At 40.3% G+C, this 17,702-nt stretch overlaps 3 protein-coding genes across 7 annotated transcripts; 2 read left to right on the plus strand and 1 right to left on the minus strand.

Annotated features, from left to right (window-relative positions):
- Positions 1–349: 349 nt before the first annotated feature.
- LOC126792654 (receptor-like protein 4) lies at positions 350–4,854 on the minus strand. Its single transcript, XM_050519104.1, has 9 exons — positions 4,702–4,854; positions 3,561–4,619; positions 3,264–3,414; positions 2,809–2,880; positions 2,635–2,703; positions 2,407–2,475; positions 1,864–1,941; positions 1,344–1,552; positions 350–595 (listed from the first exon to the last, which is right to left on the minus strand). The coding sequence occupies exons 1-9, from the start codon at positions 4,772–4,774 to the stop codon at positions 483–485; spliced, it is 1,893 nt and encodes a 630-aa protein (XP_050375061.1). The 5' UTR covers positions 4,775–4,854; the 3' UTR covers positions 350–482.
- A 3,829-nt stretch (positions 4,855–8,683) lies between these two features.
- On the plus strand, positions 8,684–11,487 carry LOC126792656 (probable galacturonosyltransferase-like 3). Of its 3 annotated transcripts, XR_007671936.1 has the most exons (3): positions 8,684–10,216; positions 10,939–11,151; positions 11,255–11,487. XR_007671936.1 is itself a non-coding variant. In XM_050519108.1 (1 exon), the coding sequence occupies exon 1, from the start codon at positions 9,104–9,106 to the stop codon at positions 10,145–10,147; it is 1,044 nt and encodes a 347-aa protein (XP_050375065.1). In that variant the 5' UTR covers positions 8,685–9,103; the 3' UTR covers positions 10,148–10,435. The 3 variants fall into 3 exon arrangements, 1 of the variants encoding a protein (XP_050375065.1); XR_007671937.1 differs by lacking the exons at positions 10,939–11,151; positions 11,255–11,487 and adding an exon at positions 10,635–10,932; XM_050519108.1 differs by lacking the exons at positions 10,939–11,151; positions 11,255–11,487 and having other exon boundaries at positions 8,685–10,435.
- A 74-nt stretch (positions 11,488–11,561) lies between these two features.
- Positions 11,562–16,842, plus strand: LOC126792655 (serine/threonine-protein kinase STN7, chloroplastic). 3 transcript variants are annotated; one of them, XM_050519107.1, is made up of 14 exons: positions 11,562–11,675; positions 11,839–11,960; positions 12,104–12,174; positions 12,284–12,414; positions 12,569–13,828; positions 13,906–13,989; positions 14,130–14,252; positions 14,378–14,476; positions 14,669–14,837; positions 14,939–15,032; positions 15,704–15,797; positions 15,887–15,943; positions 16,014–16,427; positions 16,506–16,842. In XM_050519107.1, exons 5-14 carry the CDS (start codon positions 13,400–13,402, stop codon positions 16,665–16,667), a joined length of 1,725 nt encoding a protein of 574 aa, XP_050375064.1. In that variant the 5' UTR covers positions 11,562–11,675; positions 11,839–11,960; positions 12,104–12,174; positions 12,284–12,414; positions 12,569–13,399; the 3' UTR covers positions 16,668–16,842. The 3 variants fall into 3 exon arrangements, with proteins under 3 accessions (XP_050375064.1, XP_050375063.1, XP_050375062.1); XM_050519106.1 differs by having other exon boundaries at positions 11,839–11,942; XM_050519105.1 differs by having other exon boundaries at positions 11,839–12,174.
- Positions 16,843–17,702: the final 860 nt, after the last annotated feature.

A 17,702-nucleotide genomic window follows, 5' to 3' on the forward strand; every position in this document is an offset into this window, starting at 1 on the left:
TCTACATATTCTGTAGAAATATAGAATGTTAGGTTTAAAACAAAGCCAAGAAAAATGGACTACAAGAAGACAGATTTCAGGCGAATACCAATCCAGGATCAAGATCGATCAAATGAATAATGTGGAGGAAAATTTTGGACAATGATTCATTGAAACAATGCTGGTATCAACAATTCGACTATAAATTTACATCAGTATATGCATCACAGCCTGCAAAACTACTGGTATAATATGACTGGAGCCTTATGCATTTCTTTTGTCAGTATAAAAGAATTCAGCGCCATTGTCTTATGCAGATTACATCCTTCAGAGGACCTCGTACTTGAACACATTGTTTAAAAACTGCAAAAACCACGAGTCCAACAAGTTCAGGAGCTCAAGGTGTCGTCGTTTATCTTGATTGACAGATTTGTACAAAGACAATCAAGCTCGCCATTGTATGTATTCTTGGTATGTGGAATGAATGTGAACATACTCGATCACTAGCCTCGGGGAGTTCGTAAAGGTTGTAGATCAGCCTTGGCATGTTGGCTCTCCATTTCAAGAACAGCTATGGACTTCTGTCTGTGATACCTGTTTGTCTTGGCACCAAGTGCTGCAACAAGAGCAGAAGAACCATTATTTCAAAAGCAAAAAAATATCTGTTATTTGGAAAAGAAGTACATAATATCCATATAATTACACAAATAAAATGCCATGACAATTATCTGATTAGCTCACTTCTCTAATAAGCTACTGCCTACTGATATGGGTTAAAGTCCATAACAACTAGAACTTTGAAGAAAACTGATTGTCCCCGTGTCTCTTTTTGGAAATGACTATGGGAAAAAGTTCAACCAAAATGAATAGGCACATAAATTCACATTTCAATTAATCATCCCGGAATTCATAAAATACTAATTACAAAGATGGCTAGAACATAAAAACTGTTTCTGCTGATGTGTGAAGAACTTTACAGAAACTAGAATTATAACTAGTGACAAAAATTTAACCAAATTGATCAGGCTGCTACAGTGCTATGTTGAGTAGTAAATTCGCAAATATGCAAATATACTAAATATATGCATCAATGAGACATCTTGAGAAATAATTTACAAGGCACTGAATTTTTCTTTTGTCTTTAAGCTGCTTGCAGTTATCATCTGGAAGTCACCAAAAGCAAATAATAGATTCTCAACTTAGAACAAACAAATGGCCAGAAATAGTAATTGAGAAAAATGGAAATGAGCAATGAAAGAGGGAATATAACTTCAGAAAGGTCTTCATTCCGAAAATAATACAGATAATGTCAACAGTAAGATAAGTATATAGGCAAATTTTGCCCACTGCCAGATATTACTTACGTATTAAGTCATGAGGAAAACCGAAGTCATAATCATTCCTACGCCTTCGGACATAGATTATGTACAACACCAACAGCATCAAACAGAGGATAACACCACAAGATATGCCTATTCCAATTTTGCCCTTCACAGATAAGCCTCCATTTTCCCAAAACAAAGGACAATCCGGCAACGATGGAACACCACATAAACCTTTGTTTCCATAGAGACTGTCAAAGAGAGAGTTAAACAAGATATATATCTCTAGCAAGGGACAGGCAATATATAACTAGCAAGGGAAAGACATGCAATCATCTTGTAACTTCTACACCAAGGGTTGCAGACTTGCAGACCAGTGGTCACACCAAAGTGACCAAACCTCTTTCAACGAAGAGTGAGGTGTTCATCTCCTACAGTGTAGGCCTCCCAAAGCCATAGAGAACATCACCATATACAACCAAGTTGCAACAACCCACAGCTTAATCAAGATTACAACAAGTTCTAGTGCAACAAAGAAGATAAAAAATGAATTATGACATACTCAATTGCACCGCCGTGCACTCCAATTGAATACAGCTGCTCTGGCACTCGGCCTTCCAATAAGTTGTTGTTCAATAACCTGATACAAATAAAATCAACAATAAACCAATGAACCACATGGGAGGCAGAAGGACAATACAGAGAGATTCCTTCACACTGTTTTGAGTATTTTCTATCTCTATGCAGAGGGATAGGGGAAGAAAGCCAGTGTCTCCAAGTCATATGATGCCTGAACAACTAGCTAACAAATAGAAACTTCTTGTATAACATTTGCAATGTGACGAAACCGATAAAAGGAAATACTACAGCATGTAATATAATTTATTTATTTTCAGGGTAAAATGAGCTATACTAAATTCTACAACATGGGAAGATTAGATGAAAACAAGTTTTAAACCAGCTATGAATTGTCAAAAAGTTTCAATGTGTGCCATACAGTAAAGACAGAATGGTGACAGGGCCTCAGTCAAGTGAGTCAACAACAAAATCTATATAAATAGATGCCAAGGAACTTCAGAATACAGATCCGAGGAATTTGACTTACACAAGCTGGAGATTTGAAGAAGTTAAGCTTTCTGGTATTGAACCAGTTAACTGATTGTCAGACAGATCCCTGCAAAAATGATGATGTAGAAACTACGTAATAGAACTAAACTATGAAATCAAGCAGAAGTATGAAAAAGAAATATGTGGACAATTCTTCACAAAAGAAAACAAATCAATAATCCTGATTATTTGACCCATATATTGTAGTTATATAAGACAGACTTACAGCCTTTGTAGAGTTTTTTGGCCCAGCCCTATTGGTATTTTGCCCTCCAGTGAATTAGAACTTAAATTCCTGTGATAATTTGTTTCCATATAAAAAAACAAACAATATAACTTTTCAGAAACACTTCAAATATACAGAGAACAGTAACTAACTACATATAAATTTTGCACTTACAAGCTTAGCAAGTCCAACAATAGGTTGATCTGATCACTGATAAACCCTTTCAAGCCTTGGCTTCCAAGATCACTGGAATACATGATACAATTCATTGAATGTCAGATATTGCACATGAAAAATGACACTAAAGATCTGAAATGCTGAGGGGAGGATTATGCATGAGTACTGCTAAAAGAAGTGGACAACTACTGGGCTAATATAGTTGTCTAACTATTGGATACAAGGCCAAGACTACAAAATCCGTATAAAAGACCACCATAGTTTCAGAAAACTATTGCAAATCACAAACACTGTTCATACATGATTGCTACAATGGTTTTGCCAAACACAGGAATTCGGTCGAGCAGCAGTTTCATCAGATGGATTCATAGAATACTCTACAGATGGTTTTGTAGTAAGGACACACAATTAGATGTATTGTAGTTCTTAAAGAAAACAGAAGGAATTCTTACATTTGAGATATCACAAGAGCAGTTTCATTTTTATTGTGGTGGCACGTAACACCCTCCCAAGCATCCCAATTAGTAGGAGCACAAGGGTCGCCGTTCCACCCCATCCTATCAGGAACACGCAACGAATCCTTCAAAGCTCTCATTGCAACAACTGGAAACAAATAAGCCCCAATTCAGTAACCCCTCACAACAGAAAATCATATACATTGTCAATAAAACAGTTCAACAACACTAATGCTTTTATTGAAAAACAAACACATGCATTCTGAATCAATGAGCAACAAGTAGACACATTACCTTGTTCCGGCAGCGTGGCCACATCCGCCGGAACCATAGCATAGTTCTCTAGCCCACTGATAATCGGAGAACCAGCCGCGGCCTTAAGCGTCACATTTAAGTGCACACTGCTCAAATTCTTCACAGTATAATGCCAAGTATAGGCCCTGAAACTCCCCACCTCCTTGTAAATGTCGACTCGAGTCACATTCTTGTCATTGATGATGATATCAAACACTCTATCCCCTACTTTGTTCATTTTCGGATCGATTTCGGCGAAATGAAACCACAGCAAGTAATCAAGCTTAGCATCCACATTCAAATTGTAAGTCAAGACTCCATCGCCGTCGGCCGTGATCGCCGATTGGTAAAGCTTCATCGGAAAGTAATTGGGGGCGTCTCCGGTGTGTGAAATTGAGTTCGTCGTGGAAATGGTTCTGACCGGCGAGCTCTTCTCGGTGTCAGGTGACCGGAGCTGAGCGTCGGACTGCCACGAGCGGCTGAACTTGTCGGTGTCGTTAGTGAAGCCTGGACCGAACTGACGTGAGCCGCAGCTCAGCCTTCCGTAATTGACGAGAATGTAGTCCTTGCCGACGAAGCCGCCGTCGTACGACGCCGGATCGACCTGCACAATCTGCAGCGATCCGACGACGGGAGAGTCGGTGGCGATACTGTAGAAGCAGACATCGGCCTCGCCGTCGGTGACGAATACAAAGAGATCGGAGTAAGCGCCGGACTGCGTGAGCTCCTCCGGCCACGGCGAGCGCCAGCTGAAGACGAGAGTCCCCTCGACGGAGGCGTCGAACGACGGCGGGTGCGACTTGCCGTCGTAATTGTCATAAACGGTGAATGTGCGCACCAGGTACCTGCCGGAGGGCAAATCGGGAACAACGTAGCAGTTCTTTTTGCCGGCGGAGGGCGGGAAGTAGCGGAGGGTCTTCTCCTGGGGGTGGTCGAAGTGGAGAGGCTCGGAGACGACGGAGGTGGCGCCGCCGGTGAAGAACCTGTCGGAGATCCACGTGGTGTTGAAGGGGTCGACGGAGTCAGTGAGGCTGCCGCAATCTATGTTAAACGAGGCTCCTGCAGTAGTAGTAAACAACACTACACAGTCAGTAAAATAACAGAACCAGAGGGTTAGAGGTCGCAGTAAAAAAAGAGTTACCGTATAAGGGGGAGGAGGAGTGGACGGAGGCGGCGAGGTGGAGGAGGAGGAGGAAGAAGGAGAGGGGCGACATTTGGGTGGGGGTGTCTGAGTTAGGACACAACTGGGGGAGACCTCAATTTTCATGAAGCGAGGAAAATTAGGGGAAGAAGAGAAGGCGAGATTACAGGGGAGGGAAGTAAATGGTGGGGTCAGATTTTGGACTTTGCTTTCTTAATGTGTGTGACTGAATAAATAAACGATAATTGATTTTGGTTAGTTAGTGGGTGACCATGAGTTTAAAAACTATAAATGAAAATGACGTCCGTGACTTAATAGAAGGGGGGGCACGTGAGCTGTGTATCTGTACTCTCGTTAACAGAATTTCAACCGGAAAAGCTCGAACCACACCGGGGAATGAGGAGGGAAGGGCGTCATGGTGACCTGGGGATTGGTGCTTTTTGGCGGTAATGCATGTGTAATGTCTATCAAGAACCTAAGAACGCCCAAAACTACCATTCACTCATGCATACTAGCTCATAGTTACCTAGGTATCAAGCACAATGCAAGTATTACAAATTTACAATTACGTAAATGAACACAGAGCCAACCAGATCGAAATTGAAGATCCACACAAGGAAAGAGTATAGTTCTACAACTCTGATAATACTCTAATAAAGGTTTTAACATCGCATTACCAACCCTGGTAAGTCTCATTCATTTCATATTGGTAACAGTAATTATGACCTTGTTATTTTGTTTTACGTACGTGTGCTCGTTCCTCAAGTAATTGTTCACCTGATGCATGTGCGCATCAGAGGGTTACACTGAGCCACTAAAACATTCAACTTTGGCATGGCCTTGTAGAGTTGTCTTAAAATGCACACAAAACTACTAGAGTTGGCTACTGCATTCTGCCCCCAAACTCAACTAGTATCAAGAGATGATACGATCAAAGTTGCCTAGTTAGTAACATTTATTACCAGAAAATTTGATCTCGTAAATTATGTCTGACCATATATTGCATCATTTTTTGTTCTTGATGATTGATACCTTTTTATATCATCTCCTCTATCATTGGATTATTATTTGGTTCTCAAATTGATCCAGCGTTTGATTTTCAATTTATGTTCAGATAGAGATCTAGTACCCCCCCCCCATACGAGTATTATTATGACTTAAGCCTAAAAAGTGTTAATTTAGGATGGTACTAATTAGGGTTTAAACTTCGTGCGTCATTGTAGTTACTAGCCACGCCCTCTGTTCGAAATATCGGCGATATCGCCGATATATCGCTGATATTTCGAATCCGATACGATAAGAGCATATCAGTCAAAATTTATCGGTCAACGCAAGAATGATGGTCAACGGTCAAATATCAGTCAAACTTTGAATTTTTTTTATTATTCATTTTTTGTTTACTTTTTTTTTAATATTTATTTCCTCTTTTTAAAAAAAACTTATTTTTTTATTTTTTCATATATATTTTTAATTTATATAAATTTTAAATATATATGATGAATTTCAAGTCTAAATAATCATTCTTAAATACCTATTTTTATTATTAGATGTCTTTCGTGTATTTTAATTGTCATTAAATCAAGTATTTATTTTCTTTAGTTTACTTAGTACCGTTTTTTAGTTTATTTGGTACATATTGAAGTATAATTTTATAAATTTTATTGAAAATAAGCAAATCCGATAAAACCGATATATCCCCAATAAAACCGATATATCCCCTAATATATCGTTATACCCCTCGACCGATACGATATCAAAAACGATATTTAAACCATTGGTCACACCTACTATGAGACTACGAGTAATTGAACTTAAAACGTGTTAATTTAGGATGGTTACCCATTAATTATACTTTAAACCTGCCAAACAGTCTGATATGCAGTGAATGTTGCCACCTGCTACCCTAAATTAAGTGTTTATTTATTCCATAAGAAACCATAAGACGCTTGTACGTTTTGGTTGGAGGCTTGTAGGGTATTTGTTCAATTCTCACCCGTGATAGTTAATTGTTTTTATCTACTTTCTTTTAGTTATCTATCTAACGACATGGACGTCACTATTATGTCTGTTAGTGTTAGCTCTAGAGACAATCAAGAAAACGATATAGAGATTCTTAGATTCCAAAATATTCAAGTTTTTTATTAAACAAATCATTAATCGGGGGAAAGTGATAATATTCATCTAGAAAATCATTGCCTATTCAAACTAATTTTGTGATCACAAAACAGTACAATAATTGGTATGAGTGTCTTATTACAGTTCGGTATGAGTAACAGTTGTAATGGAGTTTAAATTTCTCTTAAACTATCAGAACTTTTGTGATTCTTGCCCGACTTGGTTTGATAGAATATGAATGAATCAAAGATGCGCAGCTGCATACTAAAGATAAAAATAATAACAAGATTATGATCCATATTGAATGATATTAAAATTTCCAAATAGCCTACAAAATGAGTCCTGCAATAGAGGTTTCTATCCTCAAACTTGGCTTTGATAATTACTGGATGGTAATGGGTAGGGTAGGGTCAAGGAATCGAAATATCATACTCATATTTAATTTTAATTACATTCTTATACCCACCCCAATTTCTGTTAGAAAGTAATAGGTATTCCCCGTCCATATACCCGCTCGGATCCGTTTCTCATACATGCCCAAATACTCGTTAATGATATTTTGTTATAGTATATAAAAATTCACATGAAGTATAGAAAAACGTAAAAATCTAAAATAAAAACTAAATATTATGATGAAATTAGTTTTTTTTTCTACATTAATCCAACTTAAACCGATACAAGTCTATTTCAAAATAAAATAATAACTATAAAAAAGTTTTTATTTACTTAAATATTAAAACATATATAATATATATTTTATTCTTATTGGGTGGGGATGGGGATGGGGATCAAAATACCATCCCCGCCTGTTAGCCGTTTTCATATTTTGAATATAGGAGATTTTCATACCCGTTCCCCGTTTGTACCCATTACATAGTCCTATTAGGATCAAATACCCGTGAATATCCTACCTAATGGGTAATATTGTCATCCCTGTTGATAATGCTTGCGAGTTGCAACTATTAGTCCAGCAGATGGAGATAACCGGTCCAGATATTTATGAGATTGCTAATAACTTGCAGTTAATTATGGACTCAGAGCATCTCTAACAGCTGATCTAAAACCCAAATAATATATATTATAGAGGAAAAACATTAATTTGTAGCTCCAACAGCTCATATAAACCGTCATCTATAATATAGAAGGTGAGAAGAGAGAGAAACAAAATCTCTAGATTTGTATAATTTTGAAAATCTATATAATTTTCAAAACAATCTCTAAATTTTAGTTCTTACCAAAACAAATTCACTCTTTATCCTAAAAAATAAAATAAAAAAGAATGATTTATCATTCATTTTCTAGTATTGGTATAAATTATGACATCATAAGATTCAATTTGATCTTTATTTAATTATACCCATTTGTATTTAATTTTATATAATAAAATAAAGGATATGTCGGAGTTGAGGTTTTTTTTATAAAAAAATTTAGGTATTTTTATCATTTATAATATAAATTTTTAAGATAAGTTGTTGGAGATATTCTTATAGCTCGTTGCTTCTATGAAGCTAGCTTTAGAAGTCATGACAAAATGTCTACTGAATATGCGGTTTGGTTTTCAGTCCATATCTTGGTATTTGCTTACATAAACAACACTCTTCCACAATATATAGAAAGATTGATAACTTGATTGTGATTAGTTAATAGTGTAACATTGATTGATTTATGAAAATCAATTAAAATGTTTTCCAAATAACTCATAACTGATATGTAAGTTTTCATCTAATACGCCAATGACAGGTATACAGATTACTCCACATACTATTGGAAATAGAATCGTTACCGTACTTGTTGAATTATGGTAATTAAACAAGTTATCATATTGGCCTATTGGGTAAAGATTATAAAGTATACTGTGTAAATTTCCATTTTTAACTAAAGGTAAGAGCCAAGAAGGGAACTATTTAACCACAGTAAAGCATTCTGCACGACTTGTCGTCCGTGATACCTCTCGCGTTTACGTTCACGACGTGGATCACGGTCGTAACCGCCGCGGCGCCGCAACCACCACCGCAAGACATTAACTCGGTCCCAGTCTCCCAAACTCCACTTTTAAAAAGAAAATATCAAAAAATTCTCCACAGACAAAAACGGACGCGTCTTTCCAGCCTGGATTTTGCCCCTCATTCCATTCATACCCGCTAGAAACCAAAGCATCGTCTCCACTGCACTCTACCCCCCCCTCCGGGGTCCCCTCTGAAAAGACGCAACTACCCCCCAATTGAAGAGTGAAAACCCATCGTCTCTCTATTCTCTCCTCTCCACCAGAGTAACAGCAGAGGAACAAATGCCACTGCCAGATCATCACCGCCGCCTCTCCACATTCATCCTCCTCGTCATCGCCGCCGCGTTACAATCCGCCGCCGTAGAGCTCCCAAAGTTCCGAGAAGCTCCGGCATTCCGGAATGGCCGCGGCTGCCCCCGGACGGCGTGGTCCCCACTCGACGCCCGGTCGCACAACCCCTCGATCATCCACATCGCCATGACCTTGGACTCCACCTACCTCCGCGGCTCCATCGCCGGCGTCTTCTCCGTCCTCCAGCACGCCACCTGTCCCGAGAACATCGTCTTCCACTTCATCGCCACGCGCCACCGCCGCGACGACCTCCGCCGCGTCATCACCGCCACCTTCCCCTACCTCCGGTTCCGCCTCTACCACTTCGACTGCAACCTCGTGAGGAACAAGATCTCCTACTCCGTCCGGCGCGCCCTCGACCAGCCGCTCAACTACGCGCGCATCTACCTCGCCGACCTCCTCCCCTCGGGCGTCCGCCGCATCATCTACTTCGACTCCGACCTCATCGTCGTCGACGACGTCGCCAAGCTCTGGCGCATCGACCTCGGCGCGCGAGTCCTCGGAGCGCCGGAGTACTGCCACGCCAACTTCACCAACTACTTCACCCCTAAATTCTGGTCAAACGCGGTGCTGGCGGCGGCGTTCTCGGGGCGGAGCGCGTGCTACTTCAACACGGGAGTGATGGTGATCGATCTGTTGAAGTGGAGGAAGGGGAGGTACACGGAGAAGCTGGAGCACTGGATGAGCGTCCAAAAACGGCACCGTATTTACGAGCTGGGATCGTTGCCGCCGTTTTTGTTGGTATTCGCGGGTGACGTGGAGGGAGTGGAGCACAGGTGGAACCAGCACGGACTGGGCGGTGACAACCTGGAAGGGCTGTGTAGAGACCTCCACCCTGGCCCGGTGAGCCTCCTCCATTGGAGCGGTAAGGGCAAGCCGTGGCTCCGATTGGACTCCAAGAGGCCCTGCCCCTTGGATAGCCTCTGGGCCCCCTATGACCTCTTCCGCCACTCCTCCCTGTTTGCTGATAGCTGATGACGACACTCGGCGGCGGTTAATTCGGAAAAGGGTGAAAACGTTGGGGTGGAAATTTTGATGATCCAGGTCAGTGAAGTAAGAGCAACACATCTTGTTTTTACCGTCTTTTTTGGGTTTTGATTTTAGGGAAGGGTATAGATAGTGGAATGGTTACTAGTCACTACTGGGCTACACTTGATTAACTCGATCAGTCATTAGTCATTGGTTGAAGCTTCATCTCCACCTATGTGTAGCGGTCCTGTATAATGTGTATACAATTTAGTAACGTTGCTTTGATTTATTTTACTGATAAAGGAAATCTTGTATTTTCGAATAGTAAGGATAGAATTGAGTTTCTATATACCATAAACTTGAGGAATTAAAGCAACAATGTACGTTGACAATAATCTCGAGGACAACTCCTGTAGTGTTATTACAGGAGAAAGCACATAAGCTCTGTGAATATGTTGATTATATAAACGTTTGCCCTCAATTATTGCGATAGGTATGGGCTTAGGCAAATTGAAAAATGAAGGTCCGATCGGCCTTGATGGACTGCGCGACCCACTTTTAAGTTTTAACAGAGGAGAAAGGAACTAAAATAAAAATACGAGTTTCCTCTCAATGTTCCTGTGCACAGCTTCAGCGAGCTGAATCTTCAGGTCTATCAGCCACCTGCCTCGCCACGTGTCTCACCAGTGATCGGGACTCGCCGGACCCTGTTGTTTTAGCATCGAAAAGCTTTGCTTAAGCATATCATCAGTTTTCTTTAATCAAGAGTTTAGAAAATTAAGTATTTCGTGGAACAGTGACGAGGAGGAGGAGGAGGATGTGAGGGTGGAGACGTGTCTGAGGGGAAAAGTTGTGCTTCATGAGGACGTGCCACTCAGAAATGCGTCGGTGACTGTCGGACAGGGTAGGGAAAAGACAAGTTTGCCGCTACGTGTTCTTTAAAATATAACAACCTACAGACCTGGTGCCGTGTAGCTAGCAGAGAGGAGATCACCAACTCACAGCTATGGGTAATCAAGCTTCAACCTCTTAAGTTATGATCGTGTTAATCGATTAACATTGTGTATGTGTTTATGAACCTGTGGATTGATTGATTGTGGTTTTGGTTATTAGGATCAGACATGCCGCGGTGGCCGGCGAAGCTCGTCCGTGATCACACTTTTATTAAATTCTTTGAAAGAGAAGAAGCACGTACAACGCACAGTACTGGGAGCATAATGATCTCGAAGATGTCGGGAAAGACACCTACCATCATACCTTCTTCGAGATGCTTGGGCATTGGTCCTTAATTTGGGGACTATTTCAAGAGTGAAGCCATTGAATGAGCTCGAGAGCTTCTCACTCAGGCAAGAAAATTAGAGCTTTGTGGTTATTGGTAATGGTTGCGACGCTGATGGTTTACTGTGATTGTTATGCAGGTTTATAAGCTGCCAGGAGATAGATTTTGGTGGTGATGAGAAGCTGGGTCTTGCTCCTGATACTTTTATGGCCCAAGTTTCTTCCACCTGGACGTGTACTACCTTTTGCCTGCAAGGTTAGTTACTTCAGTTTCACTTGGCAAACATTATCACAACGTACAACATTTTTTTGGTCATTCATTTTATAAATGATGATTACGGATTACCTATTGGGTTTAGGGTTGAAATGGCTCATCGTCTGATCGGTTTTATTGGTGCTTTATTTTTTACTTAAACTAGGATAACTTCTGGGAGATGGGCGATACTGGCCCTTGCAGTGAGATTCATTATGATAGAGTTGGTAAATTCTATCATAATGAATCTGGAACCTTGCATTTATTCGGGTGTGCTCCTAGAGTTTGGTAAATTCTGCTTTGAATTGGCATTTGATTGGGATGGACTATAATATTCTCTACGTACTAAAATTATTTAGGTATTGGTTTGTTTTTCTTTTATGAATTCTGTGGTTATATGTTAATATTGACACTGGGATGGGATTTGCAAGATGACTTCTGTACTTCAGAACAAGATGAGCAATTATGCATGTTCACGCCTATATTTGATGCTATTCAGCTGGTAAGTTGACAATTCCGTTGTGGATCTCTCAAAGCAATATTGCTGGCCTGTTACTTCAATTCAATATCCATCCAAGCTCTTATATTTTGTTTTCCAATCCATCATTCAGATTGCTTTTGCAATCCCATATTCTGGGAAAGTTGGAGAGGATGATGTAAGACAAAGTTGACATGGCCCTGTATTTGCAGATCATATATAAGAACGCTTTCATTTGCCATTGCTGATGCTTGTTATATCCAGGTAAGTACATGGTCACTTTCGCCACCTTTTTCTCTGTTCAAATTGTTGTCAGGTGGTAATGAGAGATGCTTGAATATCTTTACGGAGTCATAACATCCTAAATGGTGTTTGATTTTCTTCACGGATTTGTAACATCCGAAATTGTATCTGTTAGGCAATTAATGATGGTCGTGAATATGTTCTGAGACGTATCCTTGGTCGAGCCGTCCGATATGGAAGAGAATTCCTAAAAGCACAAGGGTCACTACTGGGCTACACCCAATTAACTCGATCAGTCATTAGTCATTGGTTGAAGTCCTGTATAATGTCTATACAATCTAGTATCGCTGCTCTAATTTTTTATTTTACCGATCAGAGAAATCTTGTATTTTCGAATTGTATGGGTAGAATTGAATTTTTGTATACCATCAAGTCAAGCAAGTGAACAACAATGTACGTTGTCCGCGTGATGTGTCCGATATGCACAATAATTTGTCATGGCAAAATTATTGTGTAGAAGCTTTCACATCCGTCTTGTACGGCTACAAGGATCATTCAAATGCGATGACATGAATTACTTTGGAGTTATTTTCCGGCCAGAAGAACTCGTTGAGGTTGTGATGTGTAAGCTGGTGACAATAATCTCGATCAATCGATGGCGACTACTGTAGTTTTGGACGGAAATAGCAGCTAGGAATCTGTGATTATATAGACATGGGCTGAACTTCAAGATCCGATCGGCCTTAACGGACTGCGCGGCCCAATTTTAATAGAGAGGAGAAAAGAACTAAAAAGGTTACGTGTCCTTTGTGGTGAATATTAGCCACCAATCCTATAGAGTCATTTCCCTCCACAAATATACCTGTAATAACTAACCGTCACAACTAAGATACTCTCTCTTGCTTCTGAGTGATGCTTTGCTTTAGATTATCAAACTGTTTACTACTTAGAATTGAGAGATTGGAATTCCCCAAATTCAATATAACCTCTGAACCCGCTCGCGGCCATGGTCGCTACCGTCGCAGCCGGAGGAGTTAGTATCGGAGTCACCAAACTCCACCCTCACCAATCAAAGCCCACCTCCCAGTTTCTCGGGAACAAGCTCAGAATAATCAAGCCCTCTCGTTCAGTCAAAACCAGCTCAAACACTAGAACAGTGGTGGTTTTCGCTTCGGGCGGGGAGCTGATCCACGCGGTTCACGACCTGTTTTTGGGCGTTGGGGTGGGGCTGCCCTGCACCGTGATGGAGTGCGGTGATATGATCTACAGAAGCACTCTCCCCAAATCTAATGCCTTGACGCTTACGGTTCCTGGTGCCATTTTGGCTATGGGGACTCTTTCTTATCTGTGGGCCACTCCCGGTGTCGCTCCCGGGTTCTTTGACATGTTTGTGCTTGCTTTTGTTGAGAGGTTTTTCAGACCCACTTACAAGAAGGTTCCGATTTTAAGGTTTTTTAGGTAACTGTTTTGTAAGGTTTAGTTCCAGTCTGATGGTTTTTTTTTTTGGTGCAGGATGACTTTGTGTTGGGGAAGAAGTTGGGTGAAGGAGCTTTTGGGGTGGTGTACAAAGTTTCATTAGCTAACAAGAAGGCCAAGGTATGAAGTAAATTGTCTGATTTAGGATGTATCACTTTATCTTATTAGCATCATGAGGAGTTGAAATTAAGATTTGGGTTGTGTTTGTGTTGTGGGGAGGATGTGATATGCTGATGTGTGGTTTTTTGGGTTGTCAACAGAAAGAGGAGGCATTGGTGCTGAAAAAGGCTACTGAATATGGTGCGGTGGAGATTTGGATGAACGAGAGGGTGCGAAGGGCGTGTGCGAACAGCTGTGCTGATTTTAAGTACGGCTTCCTTGAGGTGTTGCTCTATGATGCTTGCTAGTACTCTATGATTTAAAGGGTATCATTATCTTGATGGATTCTGGATCATTATCGTTGTTACATTGTAGATGATAAGAAATGTATGTTTGAATGTGGATGCAGAGTTCTTCAAAGCAAGGAGCTGAGTATTGGCTTATATGGCGGTTTGAAGGGGAAGCCACACTTTATGATTTGATGCAAAGCAAAGACTTTCCCTACAATGTTGGTACTCTCTCGTCGGTCTTTAGATGTTTAATAATCAACTTTAATACCCAAATGTATGGATTCTTTCACTGAGTTTTTTTAAAAGCTATGATTATATGATTGCTTCTGATGTCTATTACAGCAAGTCCTGGTTTCATTTAACCATTTAGCTGTCAATTTCACATCACTCATGATCACATAAATTGTCAGGTCGAAACCATGATAATTGGAGAAGTCCAGGACTTGCCAAAGGGTCTGGAAAGGGAAAATAGAATCATTCAAACTATAATGAGACAGCTCTTATTTGCATTGGACGGTCTTCACTCTACAGGGATTGTGCACAGGGATATAAAGCCTCAGAATATTATTTTCTCTGAAGGTAATGGTACTTACAAGTGTCATGATGTACATTTTCAATCAAGAAATCTCCATCCTCCAATTTAACTTGTATCTTCTTAATTCCAATTTTTATATGAGCAGGGTCTCGTACGTTCAAGATCATTGATCTTGGAGCTGCAGCAGATTTGAGAGTTGGCATCAACTACATTCCCAAGGAATTTCTTTTGGATCCAAGGTATCTTCTGTGAAACCACATCCTACATTCCTACCTGATGCAATTTATTAAAAATATCTTCTTCTTTTTCATGTTGTGTAAGTAGTAGATTTTTGTAAATTTCTGTCGAAGGCAAGGTGAACTATTTGGTAATGGCAGGAGGAACAACTAACAAATGATTTTCATTAATCATTTAAGACTACTGGGATCACAAATACGCCCTAACAAGTTTGATTAAATATTCTACTGGTTTTATACCCAGATACTATAGGAATGCACTGATATTGCTAGAACATTACCAGCTTACTGTTAAAATTCATCATCTACTTAAATATGCTGACAGAAGAACTAAATCAAAATTAAATCTCAATCAGGGAAGCCAACAGTTGATTTTTATATGAAATAGTTATCTGGATCTAGGCCATGTCTTGAGCATAAGAAGTTCTAGCAAATGAGCCTGCATTTTGTGTAGTGTATTATACACACCGTACATGAGAAGTAGATGCTGATGAAACATTTATACTTGATTATGAAGGCATGCTTACTGAAATGAACTGTATGAAGAGCATCTTCCTAGTATGTAATTTTATATCTTCCATTCAGTACTTTCTTTCAGTATTCTAAGAGTGTCTGACTTTGGTGTAATCTGTTCATATTAGTAGGCATTGACATTCAATTTTTCCCTATTTCAGATATGCTGCACCAGAGCAATACATCATGAGCACACAAACACCATCTGCACCGTCTGCTCCAGTGGCAACAGCACTTTCTCCAGTTCTATGGCAGGTGGAATAACTGTGAAACTATCTCAGCTTAAATGGAACTAGATTATTTCTCAATTGCTTTAATGGGTTTAATAATGTGATCTTAAACAGATGAACTTGCCCGATAGATTCGATATCTACAGTACCGGGCTCATTTTTCTACAAATGGTAAGTAACAAATTTGTTGGTAAGATGACCAATGTTAACAAGCCGTGATTAACTGTTGATATTCATACAGGCATTCCCAGGATTACGTACTGACAGCGGCCTGATTCAATTCAACCGCCAGCTTAAAAGATGTGATTATGACTTGGTTGCATGGAGGAATACAGTTGAGCCTCGAGCTGGCTCTGACCTACGAAAAGGTTTTGAGTTGTTGGATTTAGATGGTGGAATTGGATGGGAACTTCTGACATCAATGGTTCGATACAAACCAAGACAAAGAATCAGTGCAAAAACGGCTTTAGCATGTCCCTACTTTGACAAGGAAGGCCTGTTGGCACTGTCTGTCATGCAGAGTCTGAGGCTGCAACTCTTCCGGTACACACAACAAGACTATGGGGGGGCTGCCAGATGGGTTACTCGGCTAATGGCAAGATCCGGAACCAAGCAGGATGGTGGCTTCACTGAAGCTCAGCTCCAGGAGCTTATGGTTTGTACCTGAACACCACAAGGCAATTAGTTATCCATGTTTTCCTTCACAGTGATCTAATTATCCTATACTTTGCAGGAAACGGCGCCTAAGAAGAAGTCTAGTCCTCGAAGAAATGTTCTTGCTTCAGCTCTCTGGCTCCAGAGGAAGATTGTGAGAACATTGAATGAGAGCATGAATGAGCTTAACAACCAAAGGAAGAGTCTCTGGTGGAGCAAGTGGATTCCCAAAGAGGAGTGAAGCTTGCAAAGACAAACACATACATATTTTCTTTTTCATCATGTAAATGTTGTGTAGCAATATCAATTGACCAGCTTGGTGACATAGAATTATGTCTAAACTACATATGAAACGAAGTAGCTCGAACCTAAAGAATACATACCTTGAATGTAGTGATCAAGCAATTTGTATATTTTGTGCACACGTGCAATGGCTTCTACTGGATTATATATATATATATATATATATGTACTTATATGGCACGGTAATGGATAATCTGAAGCTACAGTTTCCTTCAACCCTCGACATCTTTTCCCATGAGCTTCTTAAAAATTGAAAAAATGCAAAACCCCAGTTGGCCTTGGTTGGCTCATGCAGTGACAAGTGAACAAAACAATGCCAATTGCAAATGACATAGCTAGCTTCTACATATATATATCTGTAGTCACTGAGCCTCCACGCAATAATCCATTGATTAATGTCGCTAATGTTACGGCAATTAAGAGCTGTAAAGCCTGTTATGAACTCATAATTCAAGAACATGTTAGCTAAATCATATTCAAAGCTTCCCTCTTAAGCAAAAAGCCTGCAGCAAAACTCAGAGATAGTGAACTGGAGCTGCTACTCAAATCCGTACAATCCACCGGGGTTTTCACATGCTTCAAGTTCCATATCTGGTAAGGAAGCATCACCATATATCAAAATACTCAAAGACAACAAGAACAAGTATGCATGCTCTGATTAAACTAATAGAGTTAGAGATGTGTCATCTCTCTAACGGGAGCTTATTCAAGGCACCAACGTCCACTTGCACCGCCCATGTGCAAATCACATGACCTAACAGATCTGGTTAACATCGTTAATGATAAAAACAATTATAAGACGGTAAAAACTACTGGGCCTCCATCTTCCCCGAAGGCCGACACCAACCTTCGAACCCTCCCAGGTCGTTGAAGGTTGCAAGCGCGTCACCGGATGCGAGGTCCCCGCCGACACCGCCGTCGCATAATCCAAACTTTCTCTTTCTTCCTCTCTCACTGATTTCTTCCCCAGTTC

The sequence above is a fragment of the Argentina anserina genome, chromosome 4 (assembly GCF_933775445.1).
Source record: "Argentina anserina chromosome 4, drPotAnse1.1, whole genome shotgun sequence".
NCBI classification, from domain to species: domain Eukaryota; kingdom Viridiplantae; phylum Streptophyta; class Magnoliopsida; order Rosales; family Rosaceae; genus Argentina; species Argentina anserina.